Raw genomic sequence first — 16,215 nt, 5'->3', positions numbered from 1 at the left:
AACCAACTGTGCCTGACTAGGTATGGAACCCACATCCTAGTGCTGCAGAGATACTGTTGATTCCATTGTGCCACAACAGGAACTCCCTAGTTTTTGATCTTATACACACACACACACAGATGCTTGCATGCACATGCACACAAATTTTTTTGTTGTTGTTGTCTTTTTAGGGCCACAACCGTGGCACATGGAGGTTCCCAGGCTAGGGGTCCAATCGGAGCTGTAGCCGCCAGCCTACACCACAGCCACAGCAACATGGGATCCGAGCAGCATCTGCGACCTACACCACAGCTCATGGCAATGCCAGATCCTTAACCCACCGAGCAAGGCCAGGGAGCGAACCCACGTCCTCAGAGATGCCAGTCCGATTCGTTAACTGCTGAGCCATGACGGGAGCTCCTACTACTGCATGTCTTTAATCTGCTTCTCTGCTCAAATCTCCAAGTTCCTTTCCAGTTGAGAATCTTCTTTCCACACAGCACAATATTTTCTAGACAGCCCAAACCCGGGCCACCCTGTTCCTTTTGGTAATTTGCCTCCTATTTTTTATTTGGATGGAGCGTGTCCTGTGGGGGTGGGGATGGGTCTTGATCCCACTTCCCAGATGGACCCTTTAGTTGCATGCTCAATAGTGAGTCCTGCAGCCGAATTTTAGGGGATATTCTGGGAAATCCGCTGGGCAAAAGGAATCCCGTGTTGCTGAGAAGGGGCATCCAGGTGTGTTGAAGCCCTGACAAATCAGAAGGGGGTACAAGGGGCTGGGGTGAGCCCCACCCATTTCCAAGCTATATGGGGCCCGGGGGTGTCTTGATGGCAGCACTGCTTAGTGCCAGCCAGCCCAGACTTTGGGGGAAGCCCTTCTGTTAGGGGGTTGTGTGGCCAGGGGGACAGACCACACCCCCGAGAGTAAATCTGAAGTTTTCCCCCCGGGGAGTGGACACTCCCGTGGTCATGCCTTCTGGAAGGAAGTCAAGCCAGAGAGATGGAACATGAGACTTTTAGAGGCCAAACTTAGACCCAGCTAAGAAAGCAGAACAGCAAGGAAAGACCCAGGAGAGCTTGCCAGTCATCTGGGATCCTGGCCTAGCTGCCACCTGCCTTCTGGTGAGCTGGTGGGTCAGCATCCTCACCTCTGGCTCATTTGTATGGGGGAGCCCAGTTTATAGAGCAGCTGCGGGCCACTTGATCTGCAAGTGAAAATAAATCCCTGCCTCTGGGTCTCTCAGACGAGGGAGGAAGCAGAGAGACACACGCCGTGGCCAGTTTTACCGTGAGCTTCTAGCATGCCAGGCAGGCCACACAGCTCTTCTTATTCAGCTGCCTCTCTTACCCAGTAAAGGATTCTGGTTACTCCCACTGCATGAAATGAGTGAGAACCGGGGGTCAAATGGTCCCTCAGAGAAAAGGGCTCTGCTCTAACCTGCCAGTGGCAGCGTGGGGAGGGGACCAGACATGCTCTCTGGCTTTTCATGAGGGTCTCCTTCTTCCCACCAACCATCTGTGTGCTTAGACCCCTTTCTTGTCCCGAGTCTAATTTGGTGGCAGGTGGCAAAGCACAGTCAAAGCAAAGATGTTACGTTTTCCTACGAAGCCTGCATCTGCAAAACCGGAGGGTACCTGTGCTCACAGCTCTGGTTAAAAGCACCTGACTGCCCTCACAGCCCCCATCCCCAAACAGAAGCGTGGAGATTGTTGCTGGGTATGAAGGAAGTTTACTGCAGCTTCTCTCTTTGGGGTTAGTAATTAGGTGTGGTCCTTGAGGAGATTTAATGGAATCCCAATTCAATCTTAAACGTTGATGGAGCCAGTCCGAACGCATCAAGAAGTTGACCAGATGGATCTATGTGACTCAGTGCAAAGAAGAGAGAAAGGAACAGGGGACATTAACAGAGTCGGAAGTAAAATGGGCTTATTTTGGTACCTGCTCAATGAGCCCACAGCAGTAAAGGCATCAGGGGGAGCTCAGGGAAGGAGCCAGGCTAGATATCAGACAGTCCCGTGACCTTCCATGCAATGCTTTGATTCAGATTCTAACACCAAAATCACTGAGTATTAAGTAGTTGACAATTCTTTTTCTTGAAAACTCTTATTTGCTTCACAGTGGGGGAGAAAATTTATCCTCTACTCTTTCCTACAAAGATCAACTCTTATTTGAAAGCGTAACCTTGTAAATTTATTATAAAAACAAAAGAGATTTCCCAAAAGATGAAACTAAAGCTCTGCAGTGCCACCACTTAGAGGTGCCCGTGACTAAGTACCTGGGTGTACACTATTTCAGCATTTTTGGCAGGTGTTTACACTCACAGGATCCAACAGTAAATACTCTTTAACGACAGCTTCTTTGTCACTTAACAATATTCTTACATTTTCATGTAATTCAGTAACTCCTACAAATCATTTAAAAGCACAGAACACTGTAGCTCTGTTTGGCTGAATGACTGGCCAGTTCCCTGTCGTTGGCCATAGAGGTTATTCTCCCCCCAGTTACCAATCACACCATACATAGCAACACTGAAATAGCATCCCTGGGAGTGGAAGCCCTGGTACTCTTGCTTTGGAGCTAGCTGAGGAAGATGTGGAAGAAAAAGAAACATTTTATTCACATAGTCTCCCTGAGCCTGACCAGTTTGTAGTTTTTTTCTGGCTGGGAGAAGAGCTAGCTGGATGCAGAAGGATGCGTTGCAATGCAGTGGAAACACCAGACAACTCAACGGCAGCTGATCCTGGAACCCTGGAGTGGGTTTTCTCACTGCTCTGCTAAAAGGACCCCAGAAGGCACTCAGCATCCTGTTTAGTATGTCACCAGCCACCTGCACTTGGATTTGAGTTGATTTCAATTCTCCTTGGTGCCATTTGCCCCCTTTCTGGTCTTAGAACTTAGCACCTCCTTTCAAGAGAATCATTCCTTCAGTAGGTTTGTAGGGCTAAAAAAAAGTGTAATAACCCAAGAAGCCTCCGAGTGTAAGATTTTAGTTTTTCCTGGCTTGTCTAATTTACACAAATCATTTGTTTACGCAGCATTTGCGTATGACTTTTTTGATTGTTTTATTCTATGTAAAATTTCCTGGCAATTCCCCAAGTTCGGCTTCTCAGCCTGCTCAGCAATCAGTGCTACAGCAAGAAAGGTAATGAATAGCTGAAGGGCTGCCCACCATTCAAATAAGATCGACACCAGCCTTTCAAGCTGCCGAACTGAACTGGGCATCTCCGCTTTGGAGACTAATAACTCTTCTGTGTTGTTTCTCTCATCAAAACCATGCACAGAGGAGAAAACAGTTTGGTCTTCTTAAACATGAAGGGTTGAGACATTAGCTATGACTGGCTGTGCTTCATGTCTGTGACCTGTATAGGCGTCCCGATGGTCACGTTGGAGGTGGGCTGGTAAACTTGCATTCAATCTACCGCCTGCAAATTCAATGAAATACTTATCGCGTCTTTATTCTGTGCCAGGCTCTCTTTGTCAAGTCAGCAGAGACTGAAAGGAACCAGAAATAGCCCTGCCTTCAAAGGGCTCACAGTGTGAAGTGTCCTGACTTCAAGAGAGAAACACACGTGTGCACTTGTGCGCGTGTGCACAGGCCAACTCTAGAGGACAGTTCCAGCTTAGATAGGTGGGGACATAGTGCTCCAGGAAGATCCAGAGGGAGCACTTCATGTGGCTGGGGGTTGGAGGAAGGTTTCAGAGGGAAGGTGATGCTCAAGTTGGGTCTGGGTGGGGGACAAAGGGGGAACAGGCATTGGAGGCTAAGGTAGGGGGGAGGAAGGGGGACGAGACCAGCTTCTGGGGAAGGACCATCACAGATCAAACCCTGGGTGGAGGTGAAAAAAGAGGCAGCTCGGCATCATGGTGAAGGTGGCCGGTGAGGACACGGAGGAGAGGAGAGGGGACAGGCTGGAGAGAGGCGCCTGTGCTCTTCGGGGGTATGTCCTGCAGGGGGCTGGGGGTTAGCGAAGTGGAGAAAGAGAGAACGTGGTGGGTTTCATGCTTCTGTCCTTTGCCGCTAGATACCTCATGTCCCCATCAGCCACTGACTCACTGAACCACGACGGTTGAGCAGTGACATTTAGAAAACTTCTTTCTCTTCCCTGGCGTCCACTTAGGGACCCTGCCGCTAAAGAGATGGCTGAGGAGGAGTCTGGGAGCACTTTGAATCTCAGTGGGCTCACCAGCGATTTTCTATAAGGTGCCACCATCCACAGCCCATGTGTCTCTTTGTAAACCCCTGATAGGCACGTTTCGTTTGGTGACGACGCTCGCCCCCCTCGGCCCAGTGAGGTCGGCCCCAGCGGGATGGTTTACAGGATGCGCGTTGCTAAGCGACGTTCAGGGTGTCCACAGGTGGGAGTCAGGGACAACCAGACTCTGCCTTGGGGTCCTGACTCCGCTCCTGTCCACCCGCCTCGCTCTGGGTCTCAGCCCAGCAGTCAGCCAGCCAGACACCTACCTCCTTTCCTTCTTCCGCAGAAAGAAAACTTGGGCAGATCCGCCTCGCAGATGGGGTAGGAGAAGTTCAGGATGGAGGACCCCTGATTGAACAGAGCGACGTCCAGAAACAGCTCCCTGATGTCTTGTCCTGGGGAGACCAGAAGACCGGCTTTCCTGTGAGCCTGGTTGCCAAGCTTCAAATTTCCTAAAAGGCTGAGCCAAGGACCTTTCTTTCTCTCTTTTTTTTTTCGTTTTTTTTGCTTTTTAGGGTCTTACCCATGAAATATGGAGGATCCCCGGCTAGGGGTCCAATCAGAGCTACAGCTGCCGGCCTACACCACCACTCATAGCAATGCCAGATCCTTAACCCACCGACTGAGGTCAGGGACTGAACCTGCAACCTCATGGATTCGTTTCCACTGCACCATGGCAGGAACTCCCAAAGGACCTTTTGTTCCCAAAATCAGTGCTGTGTGGGGAATGGTTTTCTTTTCTGGTCAAACAGCATTGGGGCAATGCTCCCGGGGAATCTGAGACCACCTGGACAGCCCTGGGTAGGAAATGTGGCCCTTTCACGACTTTACTGTCCTTGGAGCAGGTACTTGACCTGTCCCCAGCACCACCCCCCACACACACACACATGCCCTGGACCCCGAATGTGATGCCCTGGGGGCCTGGCTTCTCCAGCTTCTCAGCTCCTGAGGCACTGAGCCAAAGAGCCACAGGCTGTGGTCCAGCCTGTATCCCCACTGCTGATGCCTGGCAGAGGTTGTCCTCTGGTCACGCAGGAAGCCCTCCGGGTGCCCGGCAGGGCTGGTTCCCAGCTCTCTCTGCCTTTGCCTCTGTTCCTCCCTTTTATGTCCCGCCCACTCCTCCCCCTGGTCCTCCTCCCACTTCTTCTCTCCCTAAAGCATTTGCTGAGCTGCAGCTTAGAGACCAGATACTGTGCAGAGTCTGGAAATAGATGCATGAGAGGTCTTGGCCCCCGGGAAAGTTCCCTCCACTTCTCTGGAATGATTCCACATGCTCAGTTTATTAAATCCTTCTGCTCCATTTTCTTTCTTGCTTTCTTTTTTTTTTTTTCTTTTTTGGCCACCCTGTGGCACATGGAGTTCCCGGGCCAGGGATCAGCTCCGAGCTGTAGCTGTGACCTAAGCCGCGGCTATGGCAACGCTGGATCCCAACCCACTGTGCTGGGCCAGGGATCGAACCTGCGACCCAGTGCTCCCAAGATGCTGCCAATCTTGTTTTGCCACAGCAGGAACTCCCCTTCTGCTCTGGTTCTGATGGAACTCTTAGAAAGGCAGTGCTGGAGCAGCTAGAGCCATGCAATACCCCACTCTAATGACAGGACGGCATAACAATAAACCATCAGAGGGCATTCCAGCTCCTTGATGGGGGCAAAGGGAAATGATACTCCATGTCTTTGCCTGTGTCCAGGCTTCAGAATTTATACGTGTTATTTGGAGAGAGAAATAAGGCAGAGATAAACCATGTTGCTGGTACTGGACTTGTTTCTTGCTGAGATAACCAAGCAAAAGTCCCTCCTGAGCAGACATCAATAGTTACACTCAAAATATATGTTCTCTTTTTGCTGGAGGTACAGTTGCCGACTGCTTCTGTCATTCAGATGAGCGCCTGGGGTCTTTTCAGTCCAAAAGCACAGCATTAAATGAGAGGTCTGCTCTGTCTGGATATTGTCCAGAGAGAGAAATGAAAACCAACATGGAAATCATGTTAATTCCAGAGCCTGGTGGGGAACCGGGGTTTAGCCAGCCACTGCAGTAAATGCAAGTAATTAGGTGCGAGAGGCCAGGAAGAGGTTTTGCCATGTTTTATATGACGTCAATAACTTTTACTTACTCAGAATGATTCCAAATCGAATGTGGAGGTTTGGTTTTAATTGTTTGGAACACTGGTCAACAGAAAAGCCAAAATCTTGTAGCGGGTCTGCCAGGAAGCAAACAATGGATTAGGTGTGAGGGCACCGTATACTCTGCAAACTCATATGCAAAAGTCACATCAGTTCTATTATTTTTTTTGCATAGGAATTGCTAACACATCAGTTCTATTATTTTTTTTGCATAGGAATTGCTAACACGAACTCAAAGAGACAGGGACCAATGCTTTTCTTGCCTACGTCCATGAGGCTTTGCCCGGCACCAACCCTGTGTCCGCGCTGATGGCGGGTCTCCGTAACACCAACCCTGTGTCCGCGCTGATGGCGGGTCTAGCCTGTGAAATAGGCACAGTATCCTGGGTGAGTTCCATCTTTACTTACAGCTTTTCTTACTGTCTGAATTCTTTTAGGTCCTTGACTTCGGGCCTTAAAATTCATTGCATAAAACATTTCATAAAGCATTGGTTATTATCATTAAGACAGAGGAAAGCACGTGTAGATGTTCCAAGTTAAGACCTGCCGTGATAACCCCATCCCATCCCATCCCATTCAATGTAAAATTTGTTTCCCCACATATTCGACTCTCTGCAAAGAATATTTTTAAAACAATTTCTGCTCATTCAGAAAGCTCCCATGGCTTACCTATGCCTTAGATGAGAGTCAAGACACGCTCTTCTGGCCCCAACTTCCCCACCCGACATCCTGAGCCTGCCCTCCATCCCAAGAGATCCGGGAGGCAACCTAAGTACCACCCAGCCAGTTCTCCAGCAAGTTCCAGGCACTGCCTCCTGTTTCTCACCACATCACCCCTTCAGGTCATCGTCTCAAAACTACAGTTTCTCAATCCATCTTCTTTGTGAAGGCTCCCCTGACAGTCCTCCCAAGATTTTTTTTTGCTTCTCTGAATTCTTCAGCCAGTTATGTCTGAAATACTTTTTTAAAGTTAAAAAAAAAAAAGTTTTTTCCTTTTTTTCTGCCACACCTGCTGCCAAAGGAAGTTCCCAGGCCAGGAATCGAACCCTCGCTGATGCAGAGATCCTTAACTTGCTGAACCACAGCAGGAACTCCTGAAATACTTTTTAAAGCGTAGAAGCATGTATGACTTTGTACTTTGCCCCAAACCACTTAATCGAAGCACGGAATACTTGAAAGGCAGGAGACAGTGTTTTGTTTTGTTCCTGCTCTTTTGCTTTCCGTTTCCTTTCCGTTTCCCAAGAGAGGACCACTGATTTTAATGGAGGGTTTATGTTACATGAATCACTGAGCTGTGTGCTTGATGAGTTTTCCACTTAATTGTCCGGTCTCCCTGGCGCCGAGCATGCCCGGTAAGCGCTCTGTAAGAGCTCACAATACGGATGAACGGGCCGTGTACTAAGCCATCGTCTCTCCAGATCCAGCCTTCTGGGCTCTGCTTAGTGAAGCTGGCAGCTCTCTGCCATCATGTTTCTGCTCTGCCAGGTGCCAGCGGGGACAGGCTGAGTGGGACAAGGGACTGGCTCCTTCTAGCATCCTTGCTGAGTCTGGAGAATGTCACTGGTGATGACCTCTCACCCTGGCAGTGGCAACTGGCTCCAGCATCCGGCTCTCTCTTTTGCATCTTCCCAGAGTCAGCCAAGGCTTGGCTCTACCAGCCCCTAAGCTTCTGCAGGGATGATAACTCAGAGGCCATCACCCGTCCCCAGCAGCCCATGTCTTGCTTCTGCAGGCTCTTCATTCAAGCATCTGAGATCCAACAGCCCCACCCTTTCACAGCCCTCGGGTGGTAGCTGCTTCCTCTGTGTCCCCCTTTGGTTTTCTGGTTCTCTAACCACTGCTTCACCAATCCCCTGAATTAAATTTTCTCCATTAAAATAACTGACAAGCTCTTGAATTCCCGACCAGATCTAGGCTGATACAAACGAATGACAATCTTGAGAGATTTCCTCATTTCACTAATGGGAAAATAAAGACCCAAAGTGAACCTCTGCGTTAACTCACCCAGCTCAAGCCCTAGAAAGTAGCAGAGTCAAGAGTCAAACCTGGACTTAAACACAGATAAACTAATGAAAAGTTGCCACCTGCCACAGGATTCACCAAGTAGAGCCTGGAAGACATCTGTTAATCATTTGATTTGTAAGATTGCCTAGGATATTTTGTGTGCAGGCTGGTTGCATCTGGCCGTCCTGCTTCATAACTGGCTTCAATTTCAGCTTAGCTCTGAGCTCCCATTTGTCAGCGAGCATATTCCAGACAGTTTAATGGTCCACATGGCTGACCTGGAAGACACATAACTGTCTCTAGTATCTGCCGTGGGAAAGGTCGCCGGGATTTTTAGCCTTGCACACCTCATCTAGGTGCACTTTTGTTTGCTTAAACCCCCTACGATCTGGTCACTAACTTCACTCAGTACTGAAACAGAGGCCAACGAACAGACATTTACTAAAATGCAACCTCCAAACTGGGGACGACCGGAAGGTGCTATCTGAGAAAAGATAAAAGAGGCTGGTCACGTGGGGCTAAGCTCGATTAAGCAGTTACAGAACCGCACTGCATGGGTATCAATAAAGTATAGATGGGGGAATGACCCAAAGGCAGCAGAAGGAAATAAAACATCTCCCTGGTGCTGGGGAAATATCACTGTTAGGAAAATAACTTTAATAAGGAAAAGAATCCCAAAGAAAGCAGCCCATTGCTTCTCTCTGAGGATGAGGATTAAAAAGCAGAAAGATATTATTTAAAAAGTGCTGAGGGCTTGGTGATCTTCCTGAGCAGTTATTTCCATTTTATGCCTGAGAGTGAAAGCGCAGCTTGCAGTTATCTGGGGGAAAATGACATTTATTCTTACCATCCCCCAATCCCACCCTCACACGCGTGTAACCTTCCCTTTATAGACCGGTGTTTTCACTCAGGCACTTAGCATGAGCTATATGACATTATTTTTTCCTGTAACCTCTTTCACTTCTTTACTAGAGGCTGCAAGGCAGGCTTCCCAGCTTCCAGGCCCAGCATAATGTCTTAAGATTTTATGAGGTTCAGAATAATGGTTTGTTGAATGAATAATAGGGATTATAGGTGGTAAAGTTGCCAAGAACTTTAAAGCCTGATTTCTCAGTCTCGTCACTATTGATATTTGGGGTCAGAAGTCCTTTGGTGTGGGGGCTCTCCTGGGATGGGCCTGTGCACTGTAGGATAACAGCAGCACCCCTACCCACTAGGTACCAGTACCATTCCAGACCCAATTCCAACCAAAAAAGGCTACAGGTATTGCCAAGTGTCCCCTGGGGGACAAGCTCATCCCTGGGGGGGAACCACCATGGCTTTTAAGAATTGCTTTCTCGATTGCCAGGCAAATGCCTCAGAATCACTTGCGGAAATAAAAAAGAGCAGGTGGAATTTTTGAAGCCATTCTCCTTAAAAAGCACCCAAATCTACTGGGGCAAAGTGGGGAATTTTTCCTGAGACAGTTGCCTTGGGTCATTTTTACCATGTGTACATCGGATTATCTGAATTTGGATCTTCTGAAAGAATAAAATGGGAAAGTTGGGGAACATTGGTGTCCCTGGCTTTTTTTTTTTTTTTTGTCTTTTTAGGGCCACACCTGAGGTGTATGGAAGTTCCCAGGCTAGGGGCTGAATCAGAGCCACAGCAACGCCAGATCCTTAACCCACTGAGCGAGGCCAGGGATGGATGCCAAGTCCCTATGGATACTAGTCAGGTTCATTGACTGCTGAGCCATGATGGAAACTCGGGGGTCCCCAGCTTTGAGGGCGGGGAGAACACCTGAGTCCTGAGGCCACAGTTGTCGCCCTGGCCTCACACCCTGCATCCTGTGTGTAGCTGGCTGGAGGGGTTTGAGGGACAGCCGAGGGCCTGACTCTCAGGCTGCTGGTCCCACTTACATACTGTAAAATATTGAAACCAGGAGGTGGGCCTTGGGACGACAGCTCTTTCAGATGTTACCAGTTTTACACGCCCTTGTGCTTGTGTGTCTGTGTGTGTGTGCACGTGTGTGCAGGCGCTTGGTGTTCCATTGCTTAGGTTTTAAAAACCATTGCAAGGTGGGTGAAGCATGGACTTTCTAGCTCCCGAGGGAGGGTGGGGTTCTTACAGCAGGGCCACCCCGAGAAAGAGCTGACAGCCCCCAGTCACCTCTATCCGCCTTATCTATGTTCACGTCCAAGTCCACCCAAGGCTGTCCATGTCCTGCTGCACGAAGATAGCTTCTCTTTGTTTTTTGTTTGGTCTTTTTGGGGCTGCACCCACAGCATGTGGAAGTTCCCAGGCTAGGGTTGAATTGGAGCTGTAGCTGCTGGCCTTCGCCACAGCCATAGCAACTGGGGATCAGAGCCACATCTGTGACCTATGTCGAAGTCATAGCAAAAACCCTGGATCCTTAACCCACTGAATAACGCCAAGGATCGAACCCGAGTCCTCATGGATACCAGTTGGGTTCATAAACACCGAACCATGATGGGAACACCACAGGGGTCTCTCTCTTTCTCTCTCCCTCCTCTCTTTCCCTCTCTCCCCCCCTTCCCTCCTCCCTCTTTCTCTGAGCGCCCCTCCACCCCTTCCATGGGCTACATCCTGAGACTCAGAACACACTGACTTTCTTCTCATGTCCCTTAACCCACAGGACTGTAGGAGCTGGTATTGCTGCCTGTGTGTGCTGTTGGCAGAAAACAGGCTGCTCCAGGAATGTCAGGAATTACAAAGCATGTATCATAGCAGGTTTCCAACAGAGGCAGGGCTGGGGTTGGGTAGAGAAGGACCAGAGAGATGGTGGGGGAGGGGCTCACCATCAGCATATGGCTGGAACCCACAGGTGAAACTGGCTCCGCTGGTTTCTGGGCAGAAGGAACACTTGGGCAAACAGCACGTGAGCAAAGTGGATCTGCCTCTGGTTGGTTAAAAAACAGCCCAGATAGCTTCTCATTATCCAACAAAATGGTATTTATGAGAGTTCTTCATGGTTCAGTGGGTTAAGGACCTGACAGTAGCGTCTTGAGTCACTGTGGAGGTGCGGGTTCGATCCCTAGCCCAGTGCAGGGGGCTAAAGGATCTGGTGTTGCTGCAGCTGTGGTGTCGGTAGAAGCTGTGGCTCAGACCCAATCCCAGGCCTGGGAACATCCATATGCTGCAGGTGCAGCCATAAAATTAAAAAGTAAAAATTGAGTTCTCCAGAGAAACAGAAGGAATGGAAAAAGTATATATATAACACATAGAGAATATCGCATACATACACAGAGTGTCTATAGCATAGATAATATCTATTTATCTATGGAGAGATTTCTTTTAAGATTTATTTAGTCACACAGGATTGGTGTGGAGGGCCCAGCTGACAGGTCTGAAATCTGCAGGCCGGGCCCGCAGGCCAGAAAGTCAGGCTGCATTTCTATGTTGCACACTTAAGACTGAATTGCTGCTTCTTCAGGGAAGCTCAGTCATTGCTCTTAAGCCTTCCACTGATTAGACGAGGCCCACCCACACTTTGGAGGGCTATCAAATCTACACGAAGCCGGCTGTCAAAGATCGCCCCTCCACAGCCGCCTTCATAGCACATCGTGACCAAAAAAGCCAGGCATGCACACAGCTCGCCATCGCGGGTTCTCCTGTGTCCTGTTGCCCGAACCCTCGACAGCCCTTCCAATTGTGCTTTACAATCCCAGCGCTCTTACAGGGTCAATAGTTAGCTTGAGGTTCAAAGGCCTCTAAATGACTCCCTAAGTTTGTGGGATGGATTTACTGAGCCCCTACCAGTGGCAGGCTCTATGCTGACTGAGAGTTTGGGAACAAAGATGAGAAAAAGCCAACTAAGTTTCCAGGAGCGCTATAGGTAGGGCTGTCCGGGTCCCAGGGAAACACAGAGAGTGAGCCAGAATCTGCCTGGGGAGCCACTGACGATTCCAGAGGGAGAGCGTGGCGTGACCTGGTCAATGCTTTCATTTCGTCAAGGATGTCTCTCTTTTCTCTCCAAATACTGATCTTCCTGGGCCTGTCCCCTTGTCCCACCAGCTTCTTACTCTCTGCTCCTATGAGTTTATGACCTATGCCTGGGATTTAGCCACACTGCATAGCATTCATACCACGCAACGTCCTACGTGATAAAGCCTTGCCTCCTGGACCAAGGTCAGGCTCAGGGGCAGGACTTTTCCATTACATCCTATTATACTGTATCCTTCCGTGTTTTGGATTCCTCCCCACCTCCCATTGTGTCTGACCCCAGCCGCCCGGGCACGTGCTGATTCCGTGTAGCAGAATAAACGGCTCGCGCTTTTCATTCTCTGCTTTTTGAAAACATGTTTACTTCTCTCCACAGCATGAAGTTCGCTTTGGACAATTTCCAAGAAATGAGAGGGCTTTGGCGCGCATACAGGAAAACATTTGCTTCTCCCCTGCCTTTTGTGCTTGCACCCCAGCCCAAGCCCAGCTCTCTCCCGGGACACCCTCGTCTACCCTTCCTCGCTCTGTGCATCTCATCCCACTTTTATCATCATGAAGTGTGGGGAGGCTCGCTGCTTCGCATCTCTCACAGATGATATTAGCATAGAAGCCGTGGAGGCTGGGAATGATGTTTCCTTTATCCATCCTCAGAGAACTGGCATCTCATGCCGGACACGCCCATGAATCTCAGCTGGTTGGATAAACAGATGAAAAGGAGAGAAGGTCTGGCAGCTGGATGATAGCAGGAGGAAGTCCAGCTTTCCTGTCCAGCTTTGCCGGGGGCCAGCAATTGCTCGGGAAGCCTGAGTTTCGAGGCCAGGGGTTGATGGTCCCCCCACTCGGACGGCTCTTTGGGAAGGTGTCAGCGCGTTAACGCTCTCATTGCAGTAACAGACGTATTTGCTTTGGCGCTTAGGATGGCATTTCTGAGGGTGGCTGAAAATCTAATCCCAGGGCAAACATGAGCAGATGCACCTCTGCGATCTTTCAGGATTCTTTCCCAAATACAACAAAAGAAACAGATCTTGCTTTTGACTTCTTCCGTGAGGTTGGGTGCCGACCAGTTCTGTAAGCTTTGCCCTCTGCTTACAATCCAGGCCTAGCTGTGCGTGGGTCTGTAAGGGGGCCTTCTCCTGCGGCTGTATTTTGATTGTGGGGTTTAAACCTTCTCGCGTGAGTCCTAGGATCACAATCAAGAGTCATCGTGAAAGCCTAAGAGAGGAAAAAAGATGATGGGGAAGGCTTCGGGAAGACGCCGTGGCTGGAGGTCCGTTACCATGGCAACACAAGAGTAATTCCCTCGTTTCTGTCCTTGATGCACTGCGGCGTGGTCCTCTCCCCCCCGCCATCCTCCTTCCTTGCCTTTGAAAAGACGTGAATGACTTACAAGGTGGCAAATGTCTTCTAGCTCGTCGTTCTGTTATTTCCCGACCTCTGCTTTTCTTCCACCTGTCAAATCTTATTGCTACAGAACAGGGCGGCAAAACTCCCACATGAGCCATTCTTTCAAATAGTAGTAGTTCCGCCCCTTTCCAGGCTCCCCCGTCAGCGTTTCATCAGGAACTGACTCACTCAGCCAAAGTCAAGTGCATGATCTGGCTTTTGGTTCCTTCAGCTTGGATGTGCAGAGTGGGTGTTCAAAAATGCTTAGCCATGGTTCCTAATACCAACCACAACAAACAGACAATGAACACAGCCACAGTGGAACATCTACAGCGGGTACCATGGGGGCAAGAATTCCTATAGCCCCTAGGCTGCTTGGTAAGCTCGGTGGAATGCGTTTTTGAGCGTGAAGGTGGGTCGGGCTGCCCAATTCAAAATTCTGGATCCCTCGCTTTGTCGGCTTCTAACAAAAAGAAATGGGACTCAGTGGAATTCATTCATGGAGAAGGTCTGACCTGCATCTTTTGGCCTCTGAATCCCACTCCCCAGGAGGAACTGGAGTTTGGTTTCCATGAGTGTAGGAGGAGATGGTTTTTGTATCATAATATAAACATTAGAGACCAAAAGAGATAAATGACAATGAAGAGACGCCTTCATTCAGAACCTTTCCAAAGGCCTCAAGGACAGTAACAACCCGTCCGAGGCTAAGATCGAGCGTTTGCATCTTAGGAGTCTATCAGTCTACTATCAATTGACACGAAATGGATAGTTTTTCTGTGTGTTTCCAAGGGGGTACCATCGTGCCACAGAGAATCTTAACATGAGCGCACAAGCCAACTTGAACTTGTCTTACAGGTGACAGTGCATCCTAGTGGCTCAAGAATGGGAACTGCAAGTTCGCCTCTGATTCATTTCCCTGAGTACCTGACAGGGTGGGAAGAACACGAGGCCTTGGAGATATAAAACAAACCGGAGTTCCCATTATGGCTCGGAGGGTTAAGAACCTGACCAGAATCCATGAGGACTTGGGTTTGAGCCCTGGCCTCCCTCAGTGGGTTAAGGATCTGGCATTGCCACAGGCTGCAGTGTAGGTCACAGATGTGGCTCAGATCTGGTGTTACCGAGGTTGTGGCATAGGCTGGCGACTACAGCTCCGATTTGACCTCTAGCCTGGGAACCTCCATATATTGCAGGGGTGGCCTTAAAAAAAGACCAACCCCCCCCAAAAAAAAACACCCAAAACAAAGACAAACCAGAAAAGGCTCTGCTCTCACCTGGATTCTGACACTTCCATCATCTAATTATGATTCTAGACTTAGTAAAAGGTACATGCATCCTCTGGTTTTTTTGTTTGTTTGTTTGTCTGTTTGTTTTGCTTTTTAGGGCCACACCTAAGGCACATGGAAGTTCCCAGGCTAGGGGCTGAATTGGAGTTACAGCTGCCGGCCAACACCACAGCCACAGCTACAGCAACGCAGGATCCAAGCCACATCTGTGACCTACACCGCAGCTCACGTCGACACCGGATCCTTAGCCCACAGAGCGAGGCCAGGGATCGAACCCGCATCGTCATGGATACTAGGTGCAGTTCTTAACCTGCTGAGCCACAACAGGAACTCCTGTTTAACGTTCTGTTACTAATCTGGGGTCCGTCCATGTGGGTTAGAAAAACAGAGAAAAGGAAGAGGATTTGGATTTCACTTCTGGGGAGGAAGCCCATGGGTTCCACGCTTCTCGGGTTTAGGAACAGTGGGTAATATGGCAGCATTTGGTGACACTGAGACACATCCAGTGTCATAGCTCATTTCTGCCTTTCCTGCCAACCTGCCCATCTTCCGGCGGGGACAAGATGGGGCCATGACGGCCAGGGGGGTTTACCTGATGGTGGGTAAAGGTGTGAGGCTGACCTCGGGGATTTTCTGGAAAGGCTAGAAATTCTGAAGAGGAATATTCCCTCCTCTGCTGCAAGTCCCGGGCGAGGTTTAGGAGAAAAAGCCCAGGTATTTGTCCTCAGCATCTGGGCTGTGGAACGCCTTGCATGGGTGATAGGAACTGGAGAACTGGCTGGGAGGTGACAAGTGACACCAGGCAATCTCTGGTGATCTGGAGAACTGGACTTGAACCCAAAGTTCTGGGAGGTTCCAACATGTAGTTGAATCACTGATTCTCTCCCTGGGCTTGAGAGCGGCCAGGACGTCAAGTATTAATATCTAATTTTGTGATGAGGAGGCTGAAGTCTAGGGCAGCCAAGTGATGGTCCCCAGGCCCTGCCCTGCTTCTGTGGCTCCGCCCTCACACTGCCACTCATGAGAGACAGAAGGCAGGAGAGGCTGACTGCCTGCATCAAGAAGCAGAGCGTGGGGCAGAGGAAGGGTCCAACACATACCATGACCCTGCTCCTCGGGCCTCGGGCTGATCACAGAAGGGACAGGACAAACCCAGACACGCAGCTTTCTGGGCTTGTTGGCTAGGATTGCATGCATCACTGTCTCCTGCAAAGGGACTGCTGTTTCCCAGCCCCAAAGGATGATGGCATAGCCCAGAGAACAAAGCAGAGGCAGAAGAAGGTTTTTGTAGGATTTAA

At 49.5% G+C, this 16,215-nt stretch overlaps 1 protein-coding gene across 1 annotated transcript in view; it reads right to left on the bottom strand.

Annotated features, from left to right (window-relative positions):
• LY86 (lymphocyte antigen 86) overlaps positions 1-16,215 on the bottom strand; it is a 48,171-nt gene that overhangs the window by 13,475 nt on the left and 18,481 nt on the right. The window contains exons 2-3 of the mRNA XM_047795191.1: positions 6,290-6,376; positions 4,446-4,574 (exon numbers count right to left, since the gene is read on the bottom strand). Of these exons, the coding sequence (XP_047651147.1) occupies positions 4,446-4,574; positions 6,290-6,376 (216 nt within the window). The remainder of the gene's footprint in view (positions 1-4,445; positions 4,575-6,289; positions 6,377-16,215) is intronic.

This window comes from Phacochoerus africanus, chromosome 9, assembly GCF_016906955.1.
Source record: "Phacochoerus africanus isolate WHEZ1 chromosome 9, ROS_Pafr_v1, whole genome shotgun sequence".
NCBI classification, from domain to species: domain Eukaryota; kingdom Metazoa; phylum Chordata; class Mammalia; order Artiodactyla; family Suidae; genus Phacochoerus; species Phacochoerus africanus.
The sequence above is the reverse complement of the archived record's forward strand: the minus strand, read 5'-3'. Positions and strand labels throughout refer to the sequence as shown.